The sequence below is a fragment of the Rhamphochromis sp. 'chilingali' genome (genome assembly GCF_963969265.1).
Source record: "Rhamphochromis sp. 'chilingali' genome assembly, chromosome: 20".
Classification (NCBI taxonomy): Eukaryota; Metazoa; Chordata; class Actinopteri; order Cichliformes; family Cichlidae; genus Rhamphochromis; species Rhamphochromis sp. 'chilingali'.
In genome coordinates, this window is record NC_137947.1 from 16,921,838 (window position 1) to 16,949,741 (window position 27,904).

A 27,904-nucleotide genomic window follows, 5' to 3' on the forward strand; every position below is an offset into this window, starting at 1 on the left:
GATTGAGTAAATTCAAAAGGTGCATCATGAATGTAAGGCCTGCAGCTCGTCAATACAAGCTCCAACATTGGACGTTGTCTTTTAATGCCTTTGCAGGACACAGGACGGACATTATGCAGTTGGTTTTGATCAACGGCACTCTCCTGCTGGCTCCGAACCAGTCCTCGGGCATCAACCTCACAGCAAAATTTTCCGTACCAGTCTGCGCTTGCTGCAGGAACTCAGGCCTGCTTCCAGTTACAAAGCAGATGCTTCACTGGCAATATTTGCAGGCTTACATAGTTCGCTCTCTCTCTCTCCTCTTACATATAAAAAAAAGCTTTGACAAGGATAGGATTTCTTTCATCTACCTTTGTATCTGCAAAATCAAAAATGAAGAAGTCTTTGAAGTAGAAAGTTTTATTCAAATTCATCATGACTGAAATGTGAAGGAACCCACTTCCCTTTTAATTCTTTGTGTTAGCTTAATAAAAGAATTGGATTTGCTGTGTGCACAAGCATGCAAACAGAGAACAAAACAATTACAGTGACAAAAAAAGCTTAACGATCCCTCATTAAGACATTAGGAATATTGTGAGGTTTATATATAATTTGGTGTATTTTCATTTCCCTTAGTAGGTTATAAATACTCACTTCTGTGGTGCTGGTACGGCTTCTGCATGCTTTTTGTTTGTCTACCGTGCTTCTATTTATTACATTTTGTGCAACACAGGCAAAGTGTGATCCTCCTTTTTGTTAGGCTTTTGTTTAACAAGTGGCACTTTGACACAAAACATCGACAGTAAATTCCAAAACATACAATGTACAAAATTACAAAATAAATATGCAGCTTCTTTGAGGGATAAAATAGGCGCACAAAACAACAAACTTGGCACTTTCGATTAATAGTAAAATGAGTTTTCTTTGTCCTTTACTTAAAGAGAAACAGTGTTGAAACAATTCATGCAGCAAGTGAGGGGGAAAAAGGTTATTACATGAAACGGAGGGAAGGGCACTCTGCGCACACATAAACACACACGCAGCTGCTTTCTGAAGAAGAAATGCTGCTCGGTAAGACACGGGAGCCAACAATTTCCTTTCCAGTTGTTGCTGCTGGGGCAGAGACTCTTATGCTGTAGCCCTTATCCAGCCTCGCTTCAGGCGCCACTGTCCACTAACGACAGAAAATTTGATTTCAGTGCTCATTAAAGAATATCTTTGCAGCCAGTTTTGCCATCTGACACTGGTTGAGAGATGGTATCCTCGGGAATGAAATTAAGTGGGCTTCAAACTGACCTGCGCTCATCACACCTACAAACGAGAGAGAAGGCAAAAAACATTCAGCGTTTCCACTGCAGCGAATAAAACTGCAAATCACATCAAACCCCTGTAGTTGTGTTCACCTGGTGTTGTGCTTTGAATCGAGGTCAAATGGTTTTAATGAAGGCTTTTAATGTGTGAAGTGTTCAAGCTAAGCTGACTGGAAAGCCGAGCTCAAGCCACAGCTACGCTGGCGTCCTGACATCACAGCCGTGTTAGGTTCAATCACACGTACGACTTTACATGTTCGTCACTCGTGTTTATCATGATGTTGTTTACACTCGAGTTATTTTTGCTTTTCTACTCTTGACGTACAGCAATTAAATGGAAAACCACACCCCATGCCCGCGGGTATGAGAAAAATAATTAGAAACCTGAGAGTGTTACATAATGTAAATGTCCAGGGAGACTTCTCACTCAGTTTCTCCATCCTCGTCATAAGTAGACTGTTTAATTATTACTGTGCTCAGGCATGGGAGCTGAAGATGCAGCAAGAGAAGATGGATTAGGAAAATAAAAAGGACTAAGAGTGAGACTGAGCAACATAATGGCCAAATCAGCCTAAACATTAATCATTGATGCAAGAGAAATTTGTTTTAATTTCCTGCATGGCTGGGTTATTCCCATAAATGAATTATTCTGTCAGAGTGTAATTTGTTCGAGATAAGACAATGCAGCTGTGAATGAGTTTACAGCATATGTTTTCAATCGGAAATCTGTGAGTTTACATTCCTGCACAAATTATTAATAACCAAGCTGATCTAATTGATACGCTGTTAGAGCATACAGGTGGGTAGAAACTGCGTGTCCACTACTGTGCAAAAGTCCTGAGCCAGACCTCATTTCTTTAAACTTTGCTAGGGAAATGGGTGCAGCGGTTTATTGAAACATTCAAAAATCCATGAAAATGAAGTATATAGGGCAAAAACAGAGTTTGCACAATGAGTGAGCTTGAAGGTCAATATTTGGTGTTACCACCATGATTCTCAGACAAGCCTGAACTATCCTAGCCAAACTTTCCTGTAATTTTCTTAAGTTGTCTTCAAGAATAGTTTTCCAGGTCTTTGGAAAAAAATTCAAACCTTTTTGTTGGATTTTGGGTCAAAATCTGATGGCACTTTTCTGCCTTCATAACTTGCCAACACCAGGGTTGAAATGCAACCCCAAGCCATGACATAGCCTCCACTCCACGGTGTTTTACAGATGGCTGTAGACACTGCCTCTGTTCTGACCTCCTCTATACATATTGACAATGATCTGAACCAAAGATTTTAAATCTGTTGGTACTGATTTCCAGTCCAGATCTTGCGTACTTTGGTATACCTCAGCCTCACTGTGCCCCTTCCTGGCACACATTGCACACCAAGCTTTTGGCTAATAGCTCTTTGGGAATTACCTTGCTGGTGTAAAATTACTATTTACACCTGTCAGCTGTGTGTTTTGGCATTTTTCATAGATTCAAGTAAAGAAATGGAGACAAATGTGTTTTTACTAAGTTATCTGTTATGTGTAGACAACAGTGACCTATAAATGATAAAGAGACACCAAATTCAAGGGACGAACCAAACATAAAAGCATTCCTTTGAAAATGTATAAGGACTGGACTGAAAGAGTGAAAAAAGCAGCCAATGCCCAAAGAAAAACTTTGAAGACCTTCATAACTATTCCTCAAAAACCACTTATAAACAATTACAACAAAGTCTGGCTCCTTGAAAACAAAATATAAAGAATGAGGGGTGTTTATCTCTCTGGTCCATAGCCTTAAGTACCTGTTTGGCTAACAGCCTGTGTAGAAGATGTATCAGTGCAATATAAAGACGATTAACCTTGGAACGCTCTTGGCGAACTCTGTTTCCCGCAGTCTGTCATTCTGTGTGACGGTCTCATGCAGGGTGTCACTCAGCGGTGGATTCAGGCTCAGTCAGTGTTTTTCTCCTGACCCACTGTGTCAGAGAAGGTCCAGCAGACACAGCTGAGGTCTGCACAGTTGCAACTCATCACACTGACAAGGGGGGGAAAGAAAAAAAAAACTTCCTCTGGCTGGCTGGTTGCAGAGTTAATAACAATGACTTTAAAATTACTGGCATTTAAAGTGCACTAAAATAATTATAATACTGTCACATATTATCTTGGGATGTCCATCAGTACTTGGTGAAATAATCACTATTTAATACATTTTCATCTAAGGGTTTAATAAGTTTAATCCCTCATGAATTTTGCATGTAATGTGGACTCTAATGGCTACTTGAAGGAATTAGTAGATATTAATTAAACTGGAGTATTAAAGGCTAACACACTGCTTCATGTTTTAACCATTTATGATGCATTAACAGCATCACCTGGATTATCAACAAATTAACACAAATAAATTTTTCTGCAATTTAAACAATACATATAAATGATTAATATGATAATTATCTACTAAAAGTGGTGCATTACGTGTTTAGTAATTATATAAATCAGTAAATAAAGAAATACTTAGTTAAGCAGGGTTAATATTAAATAATGATTAGTTCACCAATTGATGGCTGGTGTAAATGTTATGTGCCATCCAGTCCTATATTACTGTAAAATATTGTGTTGGTTATTGCAATTAGTTAAAAGCAAAAACATTGCGCACCACGTTCCCTCCCCTCTCTCCCTTCATGTTTTTAAAAATGCATAGGCCATCTGTGCTCAAACGAACTCTGGCTAGCTGCCCTCCGGTCTGAATCGACTCTTCACATGTATTCATATTCCAGTGTGGCTCAATTTGACTTGTTGGTGGAGCCTGTGCATCCCGCTTTGTGCTCTGTGGATCAGAGGGCTCAGACATGACACTCAGATCAGACTGGGGACTGACTGCACTTGTTCTTATGGGCAGTTTTGAGGTGAGGTAGATTGCTCTTTTTTGTTGTTTCATGCTCGGCCCCTTCACTGGAATTTATCTTCTCATTTGTCGCGCATTGGGAAATTGGGGAATTCAGTTTGACAAGCAGTTCAAAAATAGGAATGTCTCATTTCTGACCCTTTCACTGCTTTAGACCACAACAATAATGAGTCACGTGACAGGCACCAGCTAAGAACACTTAGCAGTACGCCCATTATAGGGGAAGCTACATCTGTCTACACAGAGCTCTCATCCGGCCTGGGCAGCAGCTGAGTGTGTTTCCTCTTCTCTAAGATCTTGTTGAGCTCCTCAGCAAAGGAATAACCAGGTGGTGACATATTTTCAGAGTCGCTCTGTCTCAGGAGCACATAGCTGTTCCCATGTATCCTCCTCAGGACACTAGGCAGTGTTGCCGACAGCCCGTTGGAAAAGTCACACCCCGGCGAGGTAAGTTGAGGTGTGGGGGGGAGAGGCGGTGCTGGGGGAGGAGGTTCATTACTGGGTGAAGTGTGACCCTCGCCAGGGACAATCTGTAGTAAGCCTCCGTCCTGGATGTTGCCGTTATGCATATTTGAACCTCCGTTACAAATGCCGTTGCCATTACAGTGACTCGAGATGGTCTTCAGCTCCATGGTGGTGGAGTTTCTGTGCTGTTTCCTGTTCCTGTGGTGCTTCTTACCACTCTGGTGGGCCGCAGCCGCAGCCCGTATTGAGTACTTTCCTCTTTGGCCTACTCGCAAACAGAAGCCCACATAGATAAGAACCACTGTGAGAACCACGCACAGGCCTCCGAGGATAGTGATGAGGGAGAGGTAGATGGCCTTCATGTTCCTGGGGGAAAGCAGATCTGAGTGTGGGAGAAGAGGGCTCAGCAGTGGTGGCTTGCCCCTCTCTGTCTGGGGATGCTCACTGGGGCCTCTGACGGTGGTAGAGCTATGAGTTGGATCAACAGGCGGTAGAGGGTGCAGGTCCAACTGGATGGTGACATTGTAGGTAACTATTGCAACCTTTACACTGTTTTCAACGCCGTAGCAGGTGTACAAGCCACTTTGGTCCTGCCGGGCATTGATGATCAGCAGGCCATCTGTGCCGGTTCTAAAACCAGAGTTGAGGTCGTACCCCTGCACCTGTCTGCCGTCCAGCATCCAGAGGGGCGTCGCCAGATTGGAGCTGAGCTCGCACTGCAGCAGCACGTCATCACCGACCCGCACCGAGCGGTTCCGGTGAACAACATCTGAAAAACACAAGCAAGCCCACATGTGCTGAAACACAGATTTCATAAGAAAACCCACAAATCAGCCACAGACACGTTATATATATATGTTCATTGTTTTACATCTACTGCATTTATCAAAGGCCATCCAAAGTTATTGAGGCATGAACTCCAATTACAAATCTTTTAATTCCTGCCCTCACATTACCTTGCACAGAGCGAGGGAGTGAGGGGGGTAGAAGAAGCTACACTTTATCAGATTGAAATTGAGGAGTGAGAGAAGGACTTCGCCTGCCTTGAATATCAAACAGATTTCTCTCCAGAGATGGCAAAAATGTGATTAAAGAAGGGAGGAGAGGATTTTGCCAACACAGTGCGCATAATCAACTTTCAAAGAGGCCTTCATGCCATCTGATGACAACTATGCATCTTTCGAGTCCTTCCATGCGTTCTCTATTTTTAATCTCCCTTTTAAGCGTTACGTTTTTTTTTTCGTTTTTTTTTGGAACAGCAGCACTGAGGAGCAGATGAGATTTCTGCGTACCGCCTTGCGTGTTCTCACATCCCTTGGTGCCATGCTGGATATCCTGGATTAATGTGGATCTGTGAAGAGAGATAAATCATAACAATAGGTACATCAGTACAAGGAATAAACAGGCACCTTAACATAAGAATGTCAGCTATTTATTGCTTCGATATCTGCTTTCTAGAGAGGAAGCGTATCTTTCCTGAATAATCAGGACACCTAAAGTACACAGGCTATGCTATGTTTACAATCACAACCATCTGCTGTCTGCCAGCACTGAATTACACAACAGCGTGACAGTGTGACAGGGCACGCTGATACTTTAACTTTACTCAAATCAAACGTACAAAAGGGCACTTTAATCACCTGATCTAACCACACACACACAACCTTTCAAACTGACCTGTCTGCTTGCATCATGACGTCCACACACTCTGCTCCGTTCCAGGCACAGTGCGGGTCCCTGGCAAAGATGCAATCATAGCAGGAAGTGTATCTACCACAGCTAGAGAGTGGCAGCTGAACCACGCCTGATGGAGAGCCCACGTACACACTCCACTGAGGGAGAAACAAGAGTCATATATTGTATAGGACACATAGGACACAGATGACTTTGTTTAAAGCAGAAATTGGATCTAATAAATGTGGCTGTCTGTGCATCGGTCACTACCCGTTTGTCAGATATCAGTAGATTGTTAACAGGCTGTGGCTCTTCAAACAGCTGAAGCTCCTCAATAATGTGCAGCTGACCTTTGATGTCTACAGCTTTGTGTAACCAGCCTTCATCTGGGTGACACAAAGGGGAATCATTAGAAATAAAGCACTATACATAACACAAAACACACTGTAATACAAGCTGAATGAAACGTGCATGCCTATCAGACACTGGGTTATAGGTTGAATTATTATTTATCCATTGATTAATATGTATTTCACCATTTGGTATTGCAAACACTGAAGATTGTTCTTTCCTTTTACATACATTAATAAGTGCTAGACTACGGGTAAATAAAATCATTTTGGACAAAAATATTTGGTCACACAGGCTCTTAATCTTTGAATTCAAGTGTTTTGAGTCCCATTGCTGCAGGTATTAAAAATTAAGCAGCTAGCCATGCAGTCTGTCTTTACAATCAGTGTGTGAAATGTATTTACCCCTAGATATTCCATGATCAGCTATAAGTAGTTATTACAAAGTGGAGTAATTTAGAAACCAAAGCAACTCAGCGAAGAAATGGAAGACCATGTAAAGCTACAGAGCTGGTTCGCTCAGTGTGGCCATGCACAGCTGGTGACAGTTGTCAGTGCTCTGCTGAATCAAGAGCATCAGCATTCAAAACATCTTCTGGCATTAACATCAGCATAAAAATTATGTGCTGTAATACGGTTTTTAATGTCTAAAAGGCTAAAAAAAAATAAAAATGAACAGATAAAATTAATTTGCTGTAGTGTGCTAGCATTGTGCTAGGGAGAGGCAGGAGAAGGACTTTTGACCACGTCAGAATGTTTCGCAAACTGAAACAATGTAGTTACATGCAAGTAGAATTGCAACATCAAGTTGGCAGTGGACCAGGATGACACAAGACTGTGTTCAAGAATCACTGCTCAACCTTAAAGCCGCTGAGTACAGATCTAAGTGCTTTTTTTTTTCCTTCCACTCAAATGTTGCTTATATTTCCCATATGAGCTGCTTGCTCAGTGCTTGAAAAGCCACTGACAGGATGACTTGTTATTTTTGCTTGTTTCTTGTGAAACAAATGAAAAGCTGGTTGAACAAGAACTACAGGAAGTCTAAAATTATATGTAGGTGGACTGGTTCCAGTGACAGCAAGGGTCTTGAACCTCCCTGTAAGCCACAAGGACCTCATCACCTCTGGAACAAGGCAAGCTTTGTGTTTTCAGTTTTTACACCAAGCTAAGCTTAAGTTATCACACATTTAGAAACAACAACAATTCAGAAAAAACAATTATTAACTGGCTGCAAAGTTAATACCTGATCTGAATTTATACACACCTGTGCCCATGTACAATACATGGTAAGTTTTTCCATCTAATCCCTGGGCCGTGTGCACACCCATGTGTGTGTAGTCTGTGGTCCTCCTAAACAAAAGGGGGCGTCGGTCCTTAGGCTCGACCTGCTTGGACATCAGAGGATGCCTCCTGACAAAATTCAGAACATCATCAGGCAGGGAAGTGGAGAAGTTCATGTTCCTGGCCCTCAGAGCATCAGTTATACACTGCAGGAAAATAAGAGACAGACAAAGAGCACAACAAGAGAAGAGATGATGAGCAAGTAGGAAGGCATGATGTGGGCTGTAGGGAACAGCGGTATTTTTGACTTATTTGTAATAGAGGCCAACACTGGAAGGCAGAGAGGGTGTCAGAGAGCTTAGCGATGGTTTAGTGGGAAAATCGGGATCAAGACGAAAATGTGAGAATGTGAAACACTGTGTCTGGGGAAAATTTGACTTTTTTACTTTGACTACAATGAGCCTGCATGGGTTCAGCAGCTGGCTTGTGCTGACATGTGGGTGAATCAGCTTCCTCTGTACCTGACTAAGGGAACGACTTTCCTCCTCTCTTTGTTCCTTTCAAATCATTTCAGCCAACTCTTCTAAGAGGCTTTCACGCTCCCAAGTTAAAACGCTTGACCGTTTCTCCTTTCCATTTAATAGCAAAGTTAAAATTAAGTCCCACAAAGTGTTGAAGTGACACTGCAGTGGATGATGTCTGCTCCTGCTAACGATGACACGGCCCTGGCTGCTGCACTAAGCCATTGTCACCCAAGCTGCGAGCTTCAGTTAATCGCCATGGAAATGGTTTTCAGTGACATAAGCTGGTTGTGTTTTGCGCTTCATCCTTGAGGCCGCCACTCATTTTCTCAATTATTTTCCCTTCATCTATTCCTGTCCTCTCTTTATGAATCTTCGCTTTGCATCGGTTTCATCTGCTCTCTCTTAGGGAGACGTTATTTGTGTGCTGCATAGTATGTTTAAGGGATTCATTGGCCAGTGTGTGCATTTACCGTTCCAGGTCGCGGGTCAGGGATCTTTCCAGTGTATTCCTTCCACTTAGAACCAGAGTCCTGGTTCTCCATGTAAGGTCCTTGAAAGGCTTCTTGGACTTCAGACAGAGTGAACCGACACACTGCAGACGCCTTCACGTTTTTCCTAAAGACATCAACTCACACAATGAGAAAGACCAGAGCGCGAGCCGCGAACAATAACAGCAGTAAACCCAGGGTTTCCATAGTGACAGCAGTAGAAGTACAGTAGATCAGTGAGTCACCTCGATGAAATGATAGAAAAAGATAAATGGGATGAAAGCGTGGGGCAGGGAGGGAGGGGGAGACGAACGCTGAAAGAGATGGTATGAAGCTGATTAAAAGTTATATCTGTCTGGGACGAATAAAAGAGAAGGAGGAGAGAAGTAAGTGGTTTTAGAGAAGTGTAGTCGGACCTGAGGTAAGAGAAAGGAGAGCCGGTGAGGAGCAGTATCCCAACCATGTGCAGTATTACAAATAGATTTAGTGTCACTTGTTAAATCTTGAGTACAACTCTTCCCTTAAACTGCTGTTAAACTTCTGCAATCAGCTTCTTTTCACACCGCCTGGATAAAGAAATTCCTTCTGTCTTTCATCCTGTCCCTTCACGTCGTCTTTGATTGTCTCAGCGCATCGATTGCTGCCTTTCATCTCCATCTCACTCATTTGCATTTGCATCCTCAAAGACCCTGTCGATCAGCCATCTTGGCAACATACAAATTCGCACTCACCACTCAGGGCCAAAGATGCCGTAGAAAAGCATGTCCTGCGGCGTTTGGCCAGGCAGAGCGAACACGCTGCGCAGCATGTTGAAGTGGAAATCATACTCGGGAAGAGAACAAGTCAACCGAGTCTTGAGGAAGGACGTCCACCGTTTCTGGAGAGTTAAATGGCCTCCGCGGTCTTCCTGTAGGATGACAGGTGAGGAGGAAGGAGAAAAACAAGAGGGTGGAGGAGGGAGAACGGGGGAGGGGGGGGGGGGGGTTGATGTGAGATAAAAGAAAAATAGACTGAACACCACTCAAGGTGGCACACGAAAGGATATGAAGCTCCTGATGAGCACAACAGATGGTAAGGGAAAGCAATAACGATATATTCAATAAGGTTGTAGCTTCCCATAGGTAAGACTAATTTACAGATTTGTGTGTATGCGTGTGTGTTTATCCTCAGCAGGTTGAAAGCACTCACAGTGGAGTGAGCTTCTAATTGGATGTGACAGCCACGCGTACACAGAGACATCTCAACACCCATTCATTATATAAAAAGCTTCACTCGAGGCTGCGGGTCTTTTGGAAAATCCAAAAAAATGGCACCATTTGGCTTTTTGATTTTAACCTTAAAATGTATTCAGCCTGGGGCAAATTGCTAGCGTCACACATGTAGCCACAAGGCACTGCTATTAGGATGAATACTTTGCCCTGCTTTCAAGGAGAGAACTTGCGAGCTGACTCAATTTTAAGGCGCCAAAGGAGAAAACAAGGTTAGAACAGTACAGCTGGCTCATGTCATTCTTGATACTTTACCAGGCAGCAGGAAATCTAAAACTTTATCGATACAAGCAGCAGACGATGCTAAATAGTCTTACCTGTAGCCATCCACCCGTCTCACTATGACTTACACTGCCTCTCTAACCAATTCATCAGCTACACAGTCTGCTCTTCTAATTACACTGAGGCCTTGTTCCAAATGTATTCTTTATCCAGCCCCTCATCTATTACAGCCCTCTCTTCTATCATAAGCTAAACCTTCACTCAAGTTGGCCTGACGCAATCTTTCACTCCCACATGAAAAATATCTCACGCATCTCTTTCAATCTGCACTCACCTTACAAACCCGAGCAACTCGTGCCACCCGGCTGTGGCTGTAGGTTGGTGTCTGTTGCTGGCTTATTTCAGTGAAGAAGAAATAGATCTTGTCGTCATCGCCAGTACTGCTGCCCACACTCTCCCTCACGAGAACCGAACCCACAAAGTCTGCCTCTGCAACGGGGGAAAAAGGAGATGCACTTATTGTAAATGTGACAAAAGTCTTTTGAACATTACACAACACTGAACACAACTCTGTTCTCAACTCCACCACGACGCCATGTTGTAGGCTCTGCTACTCTAGTCTCTTGGTGATTACTTCTTCTGGAGGCCACCCTAAACAACCTGTTGCTATGGATCCCTTGGCTTCGGCTCCCCACTTCCCCTGTGTGTCCAACCAGGTTATAACTACCCATTGATTCCCATTGATTATTGAAAGGAATAAGCACCATAAGACACTGCCTTACATCTGCCCTGATCGATAAGACACTATGTAACAGCTGTAATCCTGTCCTGGTCTCTGACCTGCATCTGGGATTATCTTGGTCCTGGCAGTTTTCACCTATGAACTCCAAACAATGTCAGAATAATCAAGTCAGGATATTGAACCAACATTGTTCTCATAGATATGCAGCACACAACAAGGAGACTGTATGAACTCTGCTATCACTACTGAAAACTAGTTAGGTAGGGCATGCAGGGGCCGGGACCAACAACACCCACACAACATACCTGCCCTACCTTCTCACATGGGCACAATTACAGCAAGTGAACAGCACATGGACTTTCTACTAGGAAGCTGGCAGGTTAAAATACCTTTTAATGTCAGATTAATTGAGTGTGGCATTTGTATTGAAGCAGGCAGCTCTGTGCAAGGAAATATCTAGAAAAGTTCCGGGCTGCAGTGCATGTGAGATCAGCTTAAAACCTTAAAGTCTTGCTAATTACTCTGTGCGGCTAATGTAGTGTCAAGTTAAATGCTAACAGGCACACAATGCCAACTAGTACTTATATAGTGCTTTTCTACTTTAACTATCATACATGCATAATCTGATAGACAAATCAGGGATAAACTGGAGTACGGTATCTTGTCCAAGACCACTGCAATGTTGAGCATCTGTCACAAAGTATTTTAATAAGAATTTTAATAAATTATCATAATGATTAATCCTGACAGGGACATGAAGGCTAACTTCATGATGATTGCTGAGATATTTGAGCCCGAACCAAAGTGTTCGATTTACAAACTTGGACTACAAACCTCAATCAGTAGCAGTCGTAACGTTAACCATTACATAACCAATCCACTGAAGCCGAAGGAGTATGTGAGTCACCAAGGATATTCCAGCAGAGAAGGTCACGTGGAGGTTTAACATGACGTTAGCTGGCTGTTTGCTCAGACCCCTGTCCACTTGCACCATCCTGCCACCCAAACGCACTAAAGGAGCTTTTATCCTGCAATGAACTCACCATTCAGCCAGCGTGTGGGAGCATCTTCTGTCTTCAGCGTGGGAGACGGAGAGTTTCGGCGGATATCTGGAAAGCTCCTAAACTCATACTGGGAAGCTGTGTATATCTGCTGGTCTGGAAGAAAAAAAAAACAGTTTACCAGCTTATACAGCTGTTTATTGGAACTCAAGAAGAGACTGGTTTATTTTAACTGCCTTACCTATAATGAGGGCAGTGTAACCTGTTGTGGGGCCATAGGGGCATTTGTCTCTGCCTTCTTCAGGCTGAGATGAAATCACAAATCTCTCCACGTCCTGTATAGGAGCAAAGATTTGAATATGGAAACTCCATGCACAAAGGTATCTTTTAATCACAGAAAACTTACAAACAAAACACTGGAAAATAAAAGAAAGCACACGCTTTCTTTTTTAGTAAAGGTCGCGGCTATAAAGCAAAAAATGCAATTTCTAAATATGCTGTATTTTCACTGCTGTAAAAAAAATGCATATATGTACATACTATGTATGCACAGAGGGGTCTGTAGGCATTAGTACCACACGTGTAGAGATGAGTTGAGTTGAACCTCTGGAGAAGGCGGATGTGATTAAAACACTCTGTCTGAAAGAAGAAGATGGAAAAAAACATATTGCAAAGAGCGAGCTAATATCAACACATAAAATAGACCCATATCCAAAAAAAAACAAAACAATAAAGGGCTGAGGGTGGAAGAACGAGTGCTGTAAATGCCTACCTTATTGTCTTTTCCCTTGAGCCGGCACTGATGTTTTTGCTCCGGGGAGGCCTCCCAGTCAATCTATAACACACCAGATAACATACAGTAAGACAGAGATCCCCAAAAACAGATGGCTTTATATCACAAACCTACATAAACCCCTTTGGACTGTGCCACAGACATGACAGCAGATAAACTCTGATAACGTTACTTTTGCTTCGTCAGTGCATGCGTTAAGAATGTTATCATCATCATCTGAATTTGTTGTGTACTTAGACAGCTGCGAGTTTGTTTGTGTTTTAACAATGAAAGTAAATTCTTACAGCAAGACAGAGGAGTGGCACGCACATGACTGCAGCCACTCCTTACAGCACAAACTTTTGCTGTATTAGGATAATTAGCAAACCAGTTTAATGCCAGGTTGTCACAAGCTAGAAAACAAAGTAGCATGGCAGCTAAAACATCAAAGAACTCCAAAGCACACTTTTGCTTGAATGAAATTTCAAGTGCCTTTTTTCTCATAACATGGTTGTGTTTAACTTGAAGAAATTTTTTTTTGAAACAACATACAAGCCCTCATCGAGGAGTCTTTTTCACTGGTGTTCCACCAGTAGGAACTTTCCACTTGTGGTTTCACACCAATGGCAAAATTCCATCTGAGGTGATAGTGGAATATTCCACCAGGGCCGCATAAAGGCCACAACATTCATCAATTTTATACATCAAAAACAACACACAATAGCATAGATCACAGACAATATAACACCTCAAACAAGGTTTATAAAACAGCAGTAAAGGTGAGTCATTTAAGCCAGGGTATTTAGTACCCTGTACACTGTAAAATATGGATTTTCTTGTTCAGCTAATTACACTATAGCTCTGAAGTTAACAATAAATTTTAGGGATTGGCTCATTTTTTACAGCAGACACCCTTCCCAACGCAACCTTCCCATTTATCCAGGTTTGATACCTGCAGTGAGAGCACACTATTTTATGACTCCCACACACAAGGCTTAGTTTGTGTTTCTTCTTAGCTGCAAAGAGGGAACCTTTCACATGTTAACAAGCATGCTAACTCTTACACTGTCAAAATAAATGAACCTTCCAAAGACATTTATGTTGCTATAATTTTCTATAAATATGTAAGAAATGAATAAATAAACTGAAGAGGACACTGCTGAAAGTCAGCTGAAACATTATGTTTTGCACTGGTGTAGAGGTTGGCATAAAACTTCCCGAATTCGCCTCAGAAGCAAAATTCCCACCTTTCACAACTGGGACTAAACATAAAGACAGGTTTATGCAGGGTGTCACAACCCCTGCTAGATAAATATGGTCCAAATAGGAGTCGAAAATTACACGGAAAAGGTTTCATGTTGAGTCTGTTTACTCAACAAGAATTTATGTGTTTTGTGAAGGTATAACACACGGCGCTGAAGCTTGAATTTTACTGTTGACCTCACAGGAGTATTAGTAACAAGTAGCTGAAGAGGACGAGTCAAGTTTCCTGAACACTTTCAAAGTAAAGTCAACACCAGTGCAGAAAAATCTATTAAATCATGTTGCCTTGATATTTTGACTTTTTTCAATTTTTTTCCATAGCGTACCAGTCAGTCACCTCTTTGTGTGGAAAGAGCAATTCCAAAGTTGTAATGTAGATGAGTTCCTATGAAGGAAGTCCAAGTAGTGTCTAGCCACGGGCAATTACTACTGCCTGTGCATATTCGCATATTCGTGCTCCGCTAACCAACCCTGCAAATGTCCAACAGTGATGAATGAGGTTTTACATTTAATGAAATGATTAACAGTAAACTCCTTTTTAGATGCGCAAAAGACATATGGAGCAGGGTTTTCAGTTCTTACTGAAGACAGTCAACACTAATTACCTTATTCTAGAGCACACAGTGCTGAAAGTCGACACAAACTGAAGGCAATATTTAAGAGTGCTGATTTTAACTCTAGTGGTCCTGGTGGGGTAATGCTAAGAATATTTGATTGAATACAGGTCTCGGAGTTATGTTCGAAATTTCACAGAGGGCAGGAGATATGCTCGCTGCAGCTTCCCTGTCAGAAATACAAAACAGACTATGATGAAAATTTGATGCCTTCTTTATGAACAACAGCCGCCGTACCTGTGTGAAAGCGTATGTGCTTCCTACTGCTTTTAAATATTTCAAGACTGCTTAACATATGAACAAAATTGCATTATTTTGTGAAAGCAGCAAAGCAACGGGGTGCTCCATAGCTGAGCATGTAAAATTCTGAATAGCCATTTAACAAAGCTGTAGATATATTTTTTCACAGATGAATTAACTTCAGTCGTTAATGGTGCAAAAAATGGGGTTAGCAGAACGAAAATTACAAATTTGATGTTGATAATAAAAGGAAAATGTCTTACAGTCACCAACCCTACAGTTATATTAGCCCATGATATTAATTAGCATCTGAATTTGCTTCTTTGTCCAAAAAAGACCATTTGTTCGGGCTGTAATAGCAATTTATGTCTAACGAAAGATCCCAGAGTTGAGATTGATATTCACAATTTTGCATTTGGAACAGTTTTAAAGTCTGTGAGTGTAAAAAGCAGCGCAGAAATGATCTATAAGTTATGCTAATTACTGCATGAATTAGGAAACTATTTCTGTGTCAACATACACTAGTGGTATCGCCATAAATTCTGGATCTATTTAAAGTGAGATGATCCAGCAGCTGATTCTTCACCGTTTTCTATTTAATGTATTAATTTATGCAGCAAGATAGTCCTGTGAGTTATTGTGTTAAAAATAATACAAGTACACACACACACAGACACACACATACAGAACCAAAACTAGTGACAGAGGAATGTTTTTGCCTCAGACTGAAATATTGTTGCCTCAAAAGGTTCCTGCGATGTTGAATGCAAATGAGGCTGTGGCAGAGGTAAGGATGTGGCAGCTGAGGCACACAACATGCAGCAAGATGGAAAACAAACAAACAAACTCACAGTGAGAGCAGAGCTGGCTGAGATGTCAGAGGCATTGAGAGCGAATACGGCCCCACGGGCCCCGACGTACAGACGCTCACTGTCAGCCTCCAGCAACATGGTGCTGTAGTTGACTGCAGACGACTGGAAATGCCTGCAGCCTCGGAGACCTAGGAGAGTAGAGGAGAGAGGACGTTAATGATTGTGGCCTTCTGTAACTCCTTAACACTACTTTTTTTTTTCTAAATGTATAACGGCTCCTAATGACCTTAAAAACTCTTTAGAGACATTAATTGGTCAAACATACTCTTTATTATATGAACAGCAGTTTGGCACAAAGAATATGGATTTGGAATGGATTTGCCATCCATTGGAGGACTGGTAGGTTTAACCACCTTTTTTTCTGGGTGATATCAACCATAACCGTGTATGTATGCCTACATATTAATAATAATGGATTGGATTTATATAGCACTTTTCAAGGCACCCAAAGCGCTTTACAATGCCACTATTCATTCACTCTCACATTCACACACTGGTGGAGGCAAGCTACGATTGTAGCCACAGCTGCCCTGGGGCAGACTGACAGAAGCGAGGCTGCCATATCGCGCCATCGGCCCCTCTGGCCAACACCAGTAGGCGGTAGGGTAAAGTGTCTTGCCCAAGGACACAACGACCAGGACAGAGAGCCCGGGGATCGAACCGGCGACCTTCCGGTTACAGATACGCTTCCCAACCCCCTGAGCCACAGGGGTTGAAAATTAGCATGAAGTTGAAAATTAGTCTTTCCTAAAGCAAAACAGATTTTTCTTGTCTGTTTTTCAGTCGTTGATGTTTTCTGATCAATTTTAAAGCATGAATGTTAGACAAATTATGATTACACATGGTCACAGTTTTCATAAACTACCACACAGACTTGTTCATGAAATACTTGAGGTATTCTTTTAATTTATTTGTTTGTTTGTTTATAAATGGGACCTCACTTTCTGAAGTATTTAAAGGAACAGTTCACCAGTTAGTTAGATCTTGACGAGGAGACGTTTTGCTCACGCTGCTGCATGGTGCAGTTGATCAGTAGTCTAACACCACTGTGAGTACCCTTGCACATGCCTACACTTCTTGGAAACAAAGAGCCCAAGTACATGACTACCATTGTGATGCACCTTTTTTATTTAACATCTAATTAAGATATCTGACGTGCCTGTGCAGGTTTTACAATCAGCACAATAATTAAGCCATATAAATGTAGAAGTGAGCCGCTTTTTATGACTGCTATTGACTACGAGAGACAAATTTTAAATTGCCAGACTTCCTGGATCCTCAGCCAATTCACTTTCCCCTGAAGATTGCATGGTTAGCTCAAAGTAAGCCGTCATTAAGATTCCTATCAGCTGCTGCGAAACACAATCCACTCTGCTCACTTCAGCAGCAGCAAAAGTCAGATGCCATCCCAAGCTGGTGATCAGGCGCCTGCTTTTCTCTCCTATTCTCAGCAGGAGGAGAAAGGTTATCATCCGTACGGTCTTTTCAGAGTAACAACCTTTCCTATGTGATACTAGTACCTCATTGTGACTAAATACAATGAGTTATTGCAGAGACAGTGCCTACGTTTCAAGCGTGTAATCCAGGCATTAGGGCACACAATGAACTGTGTGTGTAAGCTTGTGCGACAGGCGTGCCAGGTAACTGGAAACAGAGCAGCAGAGGGAGGGTTTATCTGGGATTTATTACAATGAAATAACATCCCGAGTCACAGGTTAGCCTCGGCTTACAAGATCGGGTGAGAACAGGCACATTTGAGTTAGTCTACAGGGAAAGAAAAGGTGCGAACTCAGATACTGTTATTCACTCAGCAAACACTTGGAGGGATCTCAGCTGATTGTACAGCACGTTGTGTTCAGGGACGCCAGCATACTCTATGAACATCAAGGCGCTGGACTGTGACGTGGCAACGGAATTGCATACAAACTTACACCGAGTCTCAGGCGTGTTTATGGCTGAGAGAAGGCAAATAAAATGTGTGCAACATTCCTAAATACGAGCGTCTAAGAGGAGGCAAATTCCCGAAATACCCAACAGGTTAACTCAGTGGGTGTAATAAAAGTGCATTTACATGTACTGCCAATTTATTAGTGTTTTCTGCACCATGGCCCTTCACTGTGGTGCCAGCTTTTAATCTTTCAGCTGCTCCAAACTGTCTGAGTGCCGAAAGACATCAAATTAATTATCTTTAAACACACCTGAATGATTTAACCTTGCTTAAGAGAAAAAAGGGAACGTTTAAGCCCAAGCATGAGAGACTGGGAGTCACTGTAGATGTATGTGTAACTTCTCTTGCCCCTTTTGGTTTCTGTAGCTTTGACTTTAGGTTGCCAGGGAACACAGCGATTAAAAGGATTAGAGGTAAGTTTGCATATCGAAGGCTTCCCATCAGTAGGAGGGACGCCGAAGGAAAAAAAAAAAAAAAAAGAGGTGGAGGCAATATAAAGAAATGGAAAAAGAGGGCAGTGAACCAGAAAAAGTACAAACTAATGAAGAAAAATCAGGCAAAAGAGCTTAAGTGTAAAGGCAGAGCGATGAGGAGAGGTGGGGGAAGAGGATAGAAGTGTGAGGGGGTGAGCTGTGTGGGAGGACCTGTGGGCTTGAGTGAGCTCAAACCGATGATTAAACTGATGATGAAAGTGAGATATAAACGTATCAAGAATTGTAAAAAGATGGGCATGGGATGAGTGTAAGCAGGTGACGTGCTTTGTGAAGTACAACTGTTTAGAAAAAGAAGAAGAGTGATACTGCTTTATGAGTATTTCTAGCAGAAGGAAATGTGGGCGCCATTCAAAGTGGAAACGTGAGAAAATTTCTTGCACACATCTGTGCGTCGACAAATAAAGTCCGGGATCAGACGGCACTGCACGCTTTGCCATACGTGAACTAAAGGAAAAAATGCTCTATACCGTCGACTTGTGCAATACCACAACAGTTGTCATGGTTACGGTGCTTCTCAACTACCTATGGCGGTGTCGGGCGCCCTGGATGCTCCGCAGGGAGCCCAACGTACACCGTACACTCATCTGCTTCTGTCTCTGCAGCACCTCAGGCTACATGCCATCACTCATGAGGTAAGTAAATAATAATCACAGCCGGATAAAATAAATCCTCATGGTTAACAGAAGAAGCAGGTGTTAGAGGAAAGTGAGGGTATATTAAACTCTGTGTGCACACATTGAGGTATAGAGGAGCGAGTGGAGAGAAACAGAAAAGCATTGCTTCGGGAGATAATGAGGGATAAAATGCTATGAAAGAGAAGAAAGAAAACTAGATGGAGAAAGGGGCAGAGAAAGAAAAAGGGACAAGTGAGGAGTTTTTTTGTAAAAGTCTACTTTTAGAAAACAATCAGCAGCTTTCTAATAAAAAAAGATGACTGATGACTGCACGTGAAGAGCGAAATAAATACGGAGTTATGAGTCATCTTCAGCTATTTATCTACAGTTCAAACGTTTGTGCAATGCTTGGAAATCGAAGGATTTCTGCAGCAATTAGTCATTAAAATGTGGTCTGATTTACATCTCAGTCAGTGGTACATTTTCACATCTTTACAACGGGTGATCAGTTCAGGATGAATAACAAAAGTGAACCCCTGTGCCAAGGCAATATCTATGGAAGCTCGTTTCTGCCACTAAATAAAAACAAAAAACCTAGTATCCATAAATCGAAATTTCGAGTTATGTTCTCTAAATTTCGAGTTAGCTCTGCCAATCAAAAATCTACGTGAATGAAGTCGCTTTCTTGTTACCCGGAAGCATTTGGCGCAGAGGAACGCGCACTCAAAAACGGATCCCAACAAATTGGCGCTTTCGCGAGTACGTTTGCTGATAGTAACGCCATGTGATTCAGCTAAAAACACAGGGATTTCATCATTTGTGAAGCCACGCTGAAAACACTCAGCAATCTGTGCATTCACGACTGGATGTAATACCAGTAGCTTAGCTGTAGCATTTGTAGCTGAGGACTTCAGCTTCCGGGTAACAAGGAAATGACATCATTCACGTAGATTACTGATTGGCAGTGCTTACTCGAAATTTTGAGTTACTTTTCTCAAAATTTTGAGTTAAGAAATCGAAATTTCGAGTTAATATGCCGAAATTTAGAGAAAGTAACTCGAAATTTCGAGAAAATAACTTGAAATTTTGAGTTATGGATCCTTTTTTTTTTTTGTAGTGGCGGAAACAGGCTTCCATAAATATCACCCATTGGTTTAGGAATTCCTAGTCAAAGCCTTGAGATGAGCATTCGAGCCATTTTTGGAGATTAGATAAGTGATAAGCTGGGGGTGAATCTGAATCTGAATTCCTGCCTGCATGACTCCTCTATCATACACAGAGCAGTAGTTACACCCTTTTTCTTAAACTTTGTAATAGATTGTATTATTTAATTTAGTTCAGTCTGTTACTGTTCTTATTGTCTTAGAGCAACTGTAAACACATCTTCCTTAGGGATTAATAAAGCATTTTGATTCTGATCAAACTTTTTTTCAACCAGATAGTTAAAGCCCTTAAACACCTTTACTATTAAGACTGGATATTTTATATATCCAGCCTATGCTGGGTTGTTGAAAACACTTTTCCTATTAATAAGGGCACACAAAGTTTGATTTCTGACTAAATCTGCACTTATTAAGAAAAACTGGTAGCTTTAAACAACATTTTTTACAGGACAGTTAAAGGAGCATTAGAGAGATTAGCAGTTTCTTAAAAGCTTACTTCTTCATTTCTAAAAACTGGTCCACAATAACACAAACTGTCTATAAATGAAGAAACTCCAGGAGTGTTGCTACACTCCCTGGGAGTGGGCGTCTTGCAAAGATTACACCAAGAACACAATGTACATTTCTGAAAGAGGTAAAAACAAAACAAAAAAAAAAGGGCAGAAATCTTTACTTGCTACTTTCTTTGTTTATGTGTCAATAACGCTGTGCAGGAACGCTTAAAAAAAAAAAAACGCTTAAAGGTTTCAAAAGACAACCGGGATAAATGTTGCTTCGCAATATTTCTGAGATAATGATGAGAAAAAAAAAAGTTGCACATAAACCAGGAAAAAAGAAATGCACTGCACACCAGAACCAATACCTCATCACTATGTCACAGTTTGGGGTTCCCTTGCCATTTCAGAAGCTGGACGCTTTGCTATAATTTATGGGACAACGAATTCAAAACTAAATCAAGCGATTTCTTAGGCCTGAGGTGATGCTACAAGGAGATGACCCAAAATCTGTAAGTACAACAACAACAGAATGCTTTAAAACACAGAAAAGTCATGTGTTATAATGGCAAAGTCAGAGCCCTGCCCTCAACCCCATTTAGACCTGAACAGGGCTGGTCAATTACGACATCCCAGAATTCTCCTGAAGGCTGTCCAAGTCTCAGCAGCTGGTTGAAACAGGCGCCACACGTTACAAAGTTCAAAAGTTCAATTTTCCAACCTGTACTCTGCATGATTATTGAATTTGTTAAAAAAAAACAGCTTCTAACAGTTCACTAATGAATGTTGGAATAAACTTCGGTACTGATGATTTTAAAGCAAGGTGCAACACGTGTTCGTGTCTGTCCTTACCGCTGTTTAGCACAGTGACACGTGGAGTCACATCCAGGTCCAGGGGTGTCCTGAACAGGTAGCCGGTTGCCACGGCACACAAGCAGCCCAGCAACAGCAGCAGCTGCACCACAGAGGACACACCTCGCTGCATCTCCACCGAGCACCTCACGGGACAAACACTCTCCGTTCAGGATGTATATGTATATACAGGCATTCACACTGGCATATTCACCCTGTGACTCACATACACCCCTGCACACAAATACACACGCACAAAACAGCACACCGACGCACTCGGACGAAAACAGGCAGCCTCTTGTTCGCCACGCTGAAGGAACCTGAAAAAAAAGAGAAAGAAAGGAAACACACAAAACGAACAGCGTCAGTGGTCTGTGATTAAAAATGTGACACCTTTAAAAAGTCAGAGAAGTTGAGAAAGAAGAAAAGCCGGTAAAGTTAAACAGCAGAGTTCAAACACATTAGATGAGCTGATGTGGAAGGATTTCACAAGGATGACGACAGAGATATGAAAGAGATACAAAGTGGATTTGCTCAGTAAAATATTGGAGGCTTTCGCAGATCAATGCTGCCCTGCGAGACCGGTCTGGCTTTACATGTTGCAAAGAGTGCGATGTGTGAGAGCAGCAGCTGTTGGATACAAACATAGGGCTGAAAATATCATTAACCAAACAACGACTGTCAAACAAGAGCTACGTGCCGATATAACGAGCAAACACTTGCGACGTGAAGCAATCCAGATCGATGAGGTGTGAAGCCAGTTCAAAAGAGCAGACATACCTGACAGGAGTCAAATGCATGAGTGGAAAGATTGTGAAATATGATCATTTCAAAGATATGTATGTGTGTGTTGTGATATGAATGCCAATGTTGTTCCGCCAGACCCTCTTACAGAGGGGGAAAGGAGTGACGGTGAGCAGAGGAGAAGGAGGTGGTGTATATGTGTGTGTCTATACCAAGCGCCAGTGCACACACAGGCACTGAGAAAACACTGACAGACACTCATTACTAGCATTATCCAATTTCATGGTAATGCCATTCTTTCACTTATACCCTTTCTCCGCTTCTCATTAAAAAAGAATCACACGAATAAAACCTTTTGAACTGCTTTCCTGATTCCAAATGTAAACAGTCACACTCTTTAGCGCTTTCTTTTCAACCAAAACCTGCCTCCAGTGCTGCAAACAGGTGACTCTCCAGGGAGCCTGCTTGTTCCTTACATTATGAGCATAGGCATGCACAACACAAATCTATTTACACACACATACAAGGCTGCGGCAAGAAACGGGCAGAAAGGTGAAGCCATTAGCACGAGAAACCGTGTGTGTGCTCTCACAGAAAGTACCAGCAGTCCCTCAAGGCTGACACCATGACAACAGCTGGCTTCGGTGTTGCATAACATTAGAGATGAACACAGCAGCATGCAGGTGCGGACAAAAGAGAAACTACACGAAATGCAAGGCTAACAGTAGGTACACCTACACGCACACAGACAGGTAATTAGACTTTGTGTAATTAGGCTTAAACTCTGTCTCTACAAGCTGCTTTGCAACCCACCTCCACCCCAGCTCCCCCATTTTCATGTAGTCATGTGAAAAACAAAGTTTGCACAGGTCCTTATGCCATCCTGTGAAAAATGACTGCTTTCATAGTTATTAAGGGGGCAAGTAGCAGCCAGGTGCTGCAAATCAAATGCACTTGACCTTTTTAACATTAGCAAGTGTGATCACAAAAACAGAAATTTTGGCAGTTTGCTGGTCTAAAGCATTCAGGTGGATGCAGACTTCTCAGCAAATTCCCCCCTAGATCAGAACTCAGGGGAAAAAACCTAAACCCCAAGAGCAACGTGTGAGACTCTGCCCGCCTCATTTAGCATTTTAAGGTTAAGACAGTCCAATTATAAACAGACTGAACAAGTATGACTTGTTGGGAAGGGCTACCAGAAGAAGGCCTCTTCTTTCTAAAATGAAAATAGCAGCATGACTTAGGTTTGCAAAGTTGCATCTGAGCAAACCACAAGACGTCTGGAACAATGTCCAAACACGGCATAGCAGCATAAACACCTCAGCTGTCAAGCACGGTGGTGGTGTGATGATGATTTGGGCTTGTTTTGCAGCCTTTGGTCAGTGTCAGAATTGAACTTGTCCTGCACAGAGTCCTGTGATTCTATAGAATAATCTTGCCAAGGCATTCCCAGAAAAAAGCAATACCACCAAATATAAATGAGTATAACTGAAAATACTCTCTCTTTTTTTTTTTTTTACTAAATAGGGCCTGAGTGAACTTATATATACACACCATACACAACATACATTACAGTCATATAACACACATACAAATAAAGAAAAGTAATTGTCTATAATAACACAGTAGAAAGTTAACAAAAGCACAGACACTTTAAATAATGGGGAAACAGATAATACACAACTCGGCACTTGTTTAATGCACTTCTGAGTCAGGATTGTTTCTGAAACACAATCTGTGTTGGGAAAGCTGCCAAAAGGTTTTGTAGCCACAAGTTTGACCAGCATGTAGAAGGTGCAGCAATAAATAAACATGAAAAATGTTCTGGAATATGTTCTCATATGTGGGGGATATATTGCTCACGCTTGTTTCTTTAATCATTCTAAATGCAGTACTTTGTCAGACCACTCATTTTGATTGTTGTCATTCCATTGAATGGCACTGTAATCACTTCCATAGATATGAACATCCAGTGGGAGCCCTTCTGGAAGCTCTATGATAGTCCAGCAGATGTGTTATTATTCACTGTAATTGGTGATAAATATAAAGGAACCCTGTTGCTATAGGAGATTTCTGGCAATCATATGAAAAAGTGCACGTAGGCGCATGTAGTATATAGTAAACCAAACATATTTTTCCCTAACCTAACCAAGATGTTTTAGTGCCTCTCAGACTTGCACAATGATGAACTCAAGACTCATGACTAAAAACCATGTGACTTACACAACTAAAACTCATAATGACGAGCATTCAATGGTGCATAACATTCAAACATAAAACAAACTGTTACAAATATTGCTAGATTATATTTGATTGATGAAAACTGCTTTTTTTTTTTTTAAGTTGGCTGCATTAAAAAAAGATTCCTAAATGTGAAAACTCCTAAACTCCCTCAACGTGATAGAAAAGAAGAAACAAAGTCCTTTATGCTTCATTCTTTTGACAAAAAAAAAAATCGATTAAATCTTCAAAAGCAACAGATTTCAAAGTATTTCTGCTGAACTTGAGTGAATGGCCAGTGGAAAAGAACTATAAATGGGAAAATCTATATAAATAATATAAACCATGTTTTATTATTTCCTGGAGTTAATCCATTTGAGATATACGACACTTCCACCAACCTTAAAGTTCTTATAGGGTTTCACAGCTCTATCTTGCTCCCTTAATGCCAATTTTACTTTGGCAAGAGCTGATTATTTCTGTTGCGTCCCCTCTGAGCATGTGCTAGCCCTCGTGGGAACTGTCAAACACTGAAGGTGCGTCAACTTGGCTTCCACTTTTGTCTGAGCTCCTTCTAAAAGGTGGTGAAGGAGGTGCGCCGAGGGGATCGTAATAAGTCATTCATCTGACTCATGCACACAAAATCCCTCAAATGGGCTGTCATGGTGCAAATCCTTTCAATCAGTCAGCCACAGCGGTCCTGATGTGGTCTAATAATCTTCAGAGGAGCAGGGGTTTGTTCACGCAGAAATGAAACCGTAAGGTGACAGTAAGATAAAGAAAATATGAAAGAGAGGAGAGGAAGCAGTCAGGAAGGAGGTAAAATACTGTCAGAAAGTTCAGCAGTGCAGAGAAAAATCCCATAATTGTCACATTCCCAATTCTCTGTCATCTAAAATCAATTATTCCTGATTTCCTCCGAGTACCTCAGACCCCATGAATGCAGGAGCTTTCAGCTGTTAATTGGCCACAGAGCACACCATCAAAACTTTGAGGAAACGCTGAAAGAATGAAATGAGAATGAAATGCTGAAAACGAAATGAGCCGAATCCAGGGGAAATCACAGAGGCTCTACCGCTCACGACCTTCCTAATCTGCCTTCCTCCTGATCTCGCTGCCGGCTTTCTGTCCCATGACATCCATTCACGGAAATGGATTTTATCAGCCAACTGAGGCGTCCATAAACCTGCTTGAAAAGAAAATAGTGGAGCTCCGTGGCGACAGCTCCATCAACAGACAACACTGGTCCCAAAGGACTCCAAACTCTCTGTTGTTGAGTTGGATGTGTGTGCGAGTGGTGAAAAGATTATAGTCAAAGCCACTGAGCTCTGCTTCAACTGGCAGTCAGACTGCTTTAAAACAGTCTTGTTTCACAGAGTGACAAAAGGACGCCAGCTGAACTGAACTCCATTTGTTCAGAGGACTGTAGTATTTACACTTTGTACAATCGGGGTACAATGAGCCCTTTAAACCCACCTTTAACACACTGGAGTCATTCTGACAGAAGCAATGCTTTGTATTATTAAGATTTTGTTTGCCATCATTGATAATCCTGCAGCTTGTTTGTGCTATTTGTCAGAATCTTTCAACTCAGCAGCAGCCTTGCAATTAATTTTAATCTAGTATTTAGGGGGGGAAATATCCAGATTTGCATCAGAAAGCTTCAACAATCTTTCTGCCAGCAACCTTTTCTATCGCTGAGCACTTAAATTTGATGAGGAGACACCCTAAAAAAATAGGATGCATATAGGCATGCAAGTAAAAAGGCAAAACAAGACTTAAAAACACCATAATTCTGTACAAAACACGCAAAATCCTTGATGCAGAAAGAACCAGGAGGCTAATCTGTTAATTTTCATTAATAAAGGGTGGTGACTTCATTCTGGGCTTCCTGTTTTCACACAGCTTTATCAAGTTTGTCCCTTTGGACTGAGCTAAACCTCAATAACAGCAAAATATTGAGTTAGGCCGCTTCTGAAGGCATTACAGAAAACATGGTAAGAAATTACTAAAAATCAACATTTTAATAATGCAGGAACAAACAAACAAACAAACAAACAAAAAACGGCTAACCAATCCTTTGAGTTAAACAAGAAATGACCATCGAGGACACTATCTGCATAACAATACCTAACAACACCTTTCTTTGCACAGGTCTTCCAACAGTTTTCTTCCTCTTACCTCTCAAGTCATGATTTTTTTTTTTTTTTTTTTTTTTTTTTAAATAGACAGGTAGATAAGCGGGTCCACCGGATCCACACAGATTTAAATGCAGGCCTAATGATGATTAGATCACCATGGCTGGACAGGAGATGGCCACCTTTATCAGATCAATCAACCTCTTCCAGCTCCTTAAGTTATAACACAGTATGCTCTCAATTAAGGCTCAATTTTAACACAGAAATGAACCGAAATGATTTATTTTTAATGTAAATGAGAAAAAGAAAGAAGAAAAATAGACAGGTAAGTATTCTTAAACATGCAGGAAATATAATGTAGGAAATCTGTATAACAATAACTGAAAGGAGTAATTTGTTTAAAGAGAATCACGCTGTAGACACTCTTACTATAGCACCGCCGTTGACACTAAAGAGATATAAAGGTATTATCACGGGAGCCTAAATCATATATTTGGTAGGTATCTCGTATCCCTGCAGAGATCGGGTAGTGTGTCGGCTGTCTTACCTGTATTCGTGCGCAGAAAAAGATATGTATGTTTCTTCGAGCTTCAGATAATCCAAGTGGACTTTACACTCCTGCCTGTGCACTCTCGCAAACACCCGCTGAAAGACACGCAGCACTGACAGAGGCGCAGACTCGCAGCTCGTCCACTCAGCTGCCGTCACAGGTGGCACGCCCTCCCGCAACGCTTACTTATTTTTTTATTTACGTTGAATCAAGAGATATCTTTGGCTTTTTATCACCGGTTATACTGCTGTTATACTTCTTCACTATCCCATCAAACACCTCCACTTGGAGTTGCGGTGCAGAGGTAAAGTGGAGGTTAAAAAGGTGGGCAACAAAAAGCAACAGAGTTCATTTAAAGTTGTGCCGTGGCTCCACACTGACACCTAGCGGACATGGATAAAATTACACAGAGCTGAGCTGACAAGTTTTACAAGTTTACTTTTATAAGCAGATTTTTAAAAAAGAATCTGGGACTTTTACAAGTGTTGGTGTTAATTGATGTGCACAGTAAATAAAATTAATATAAAATTTAAGTTATTTTGTTAGATATTTGTATTTTTGGTATTTTCTGACAAAGAGAAAAAGATTATGTTAAGCTATTTATTTAGCATTTAATGCTGTTTGTAAATTTAATCAGTATACAGTTAACTCCCTTAAATGCTTTTAAAATAGTCCGAGGGAAAACCAATTCAACAATATCTATTAATCTCTATTTTGAATACATCGTATGAGAAAATAGAGAT

The 27,904-nt window shown here is 41.4% G+C and overlaps 1 protein-coding gene across 3 annotated transcripts; it reads right to left on the reverse strand.

Annotated features, from left to right (window-relative positions):
• Positions 1–417: 417 nt before the first annotated feature.
• Positions 418–27,431, reverse strand: LOC308387857 (semaphorin-4G-like). 3 transcript variants are annotated; one of them, XR_013970005.1, is made up of 16 exons: positions 27,159–27,431; positions 21,510–21,829; positions 15,924–16,072; positions 12,956–13,018; positions 12,724–12,822; positions 12,425–12,518; positions 12,226–12,339; positions 10,775–10,929; positions 9,682–9,857; positions 8,933–9,077; positions 7,922–8,144; positions 6,578–6,693; positions 6,311–6,465; positions 5,926–5,984; positions 3,126–5,402; positions 418–1,290 (listed from the first exon to the last, which is right to left on the reverse strand). XR_013970005.1 is itself a non-coding variant. In XM_080868187.1 (15 exons), exons 2-15 carry the CDS (start codon positions 21,640–21,642, stop codon positions 4,405–4,407), a joined length of 2,679 nt encoding a protein of 892 aa, XP_080724313.1. In that variant the 5' UTR covers positions 21,643–21,829; positions 27,159–27,431; the 3' UTR covers positions 418–4,404. The 3 variants fall into 3 exon arrangements, 1 of the variants encoding a protein (XP_080724313.1); XR_013970006.1 differs by having other exon boundaries at positions 3,069–5,402; XM_080868187.1 differs by having other exon boundaries at positions 418–5,402.
• Positions 27,432–27,904: the final 473 nt, after the last annotated feature.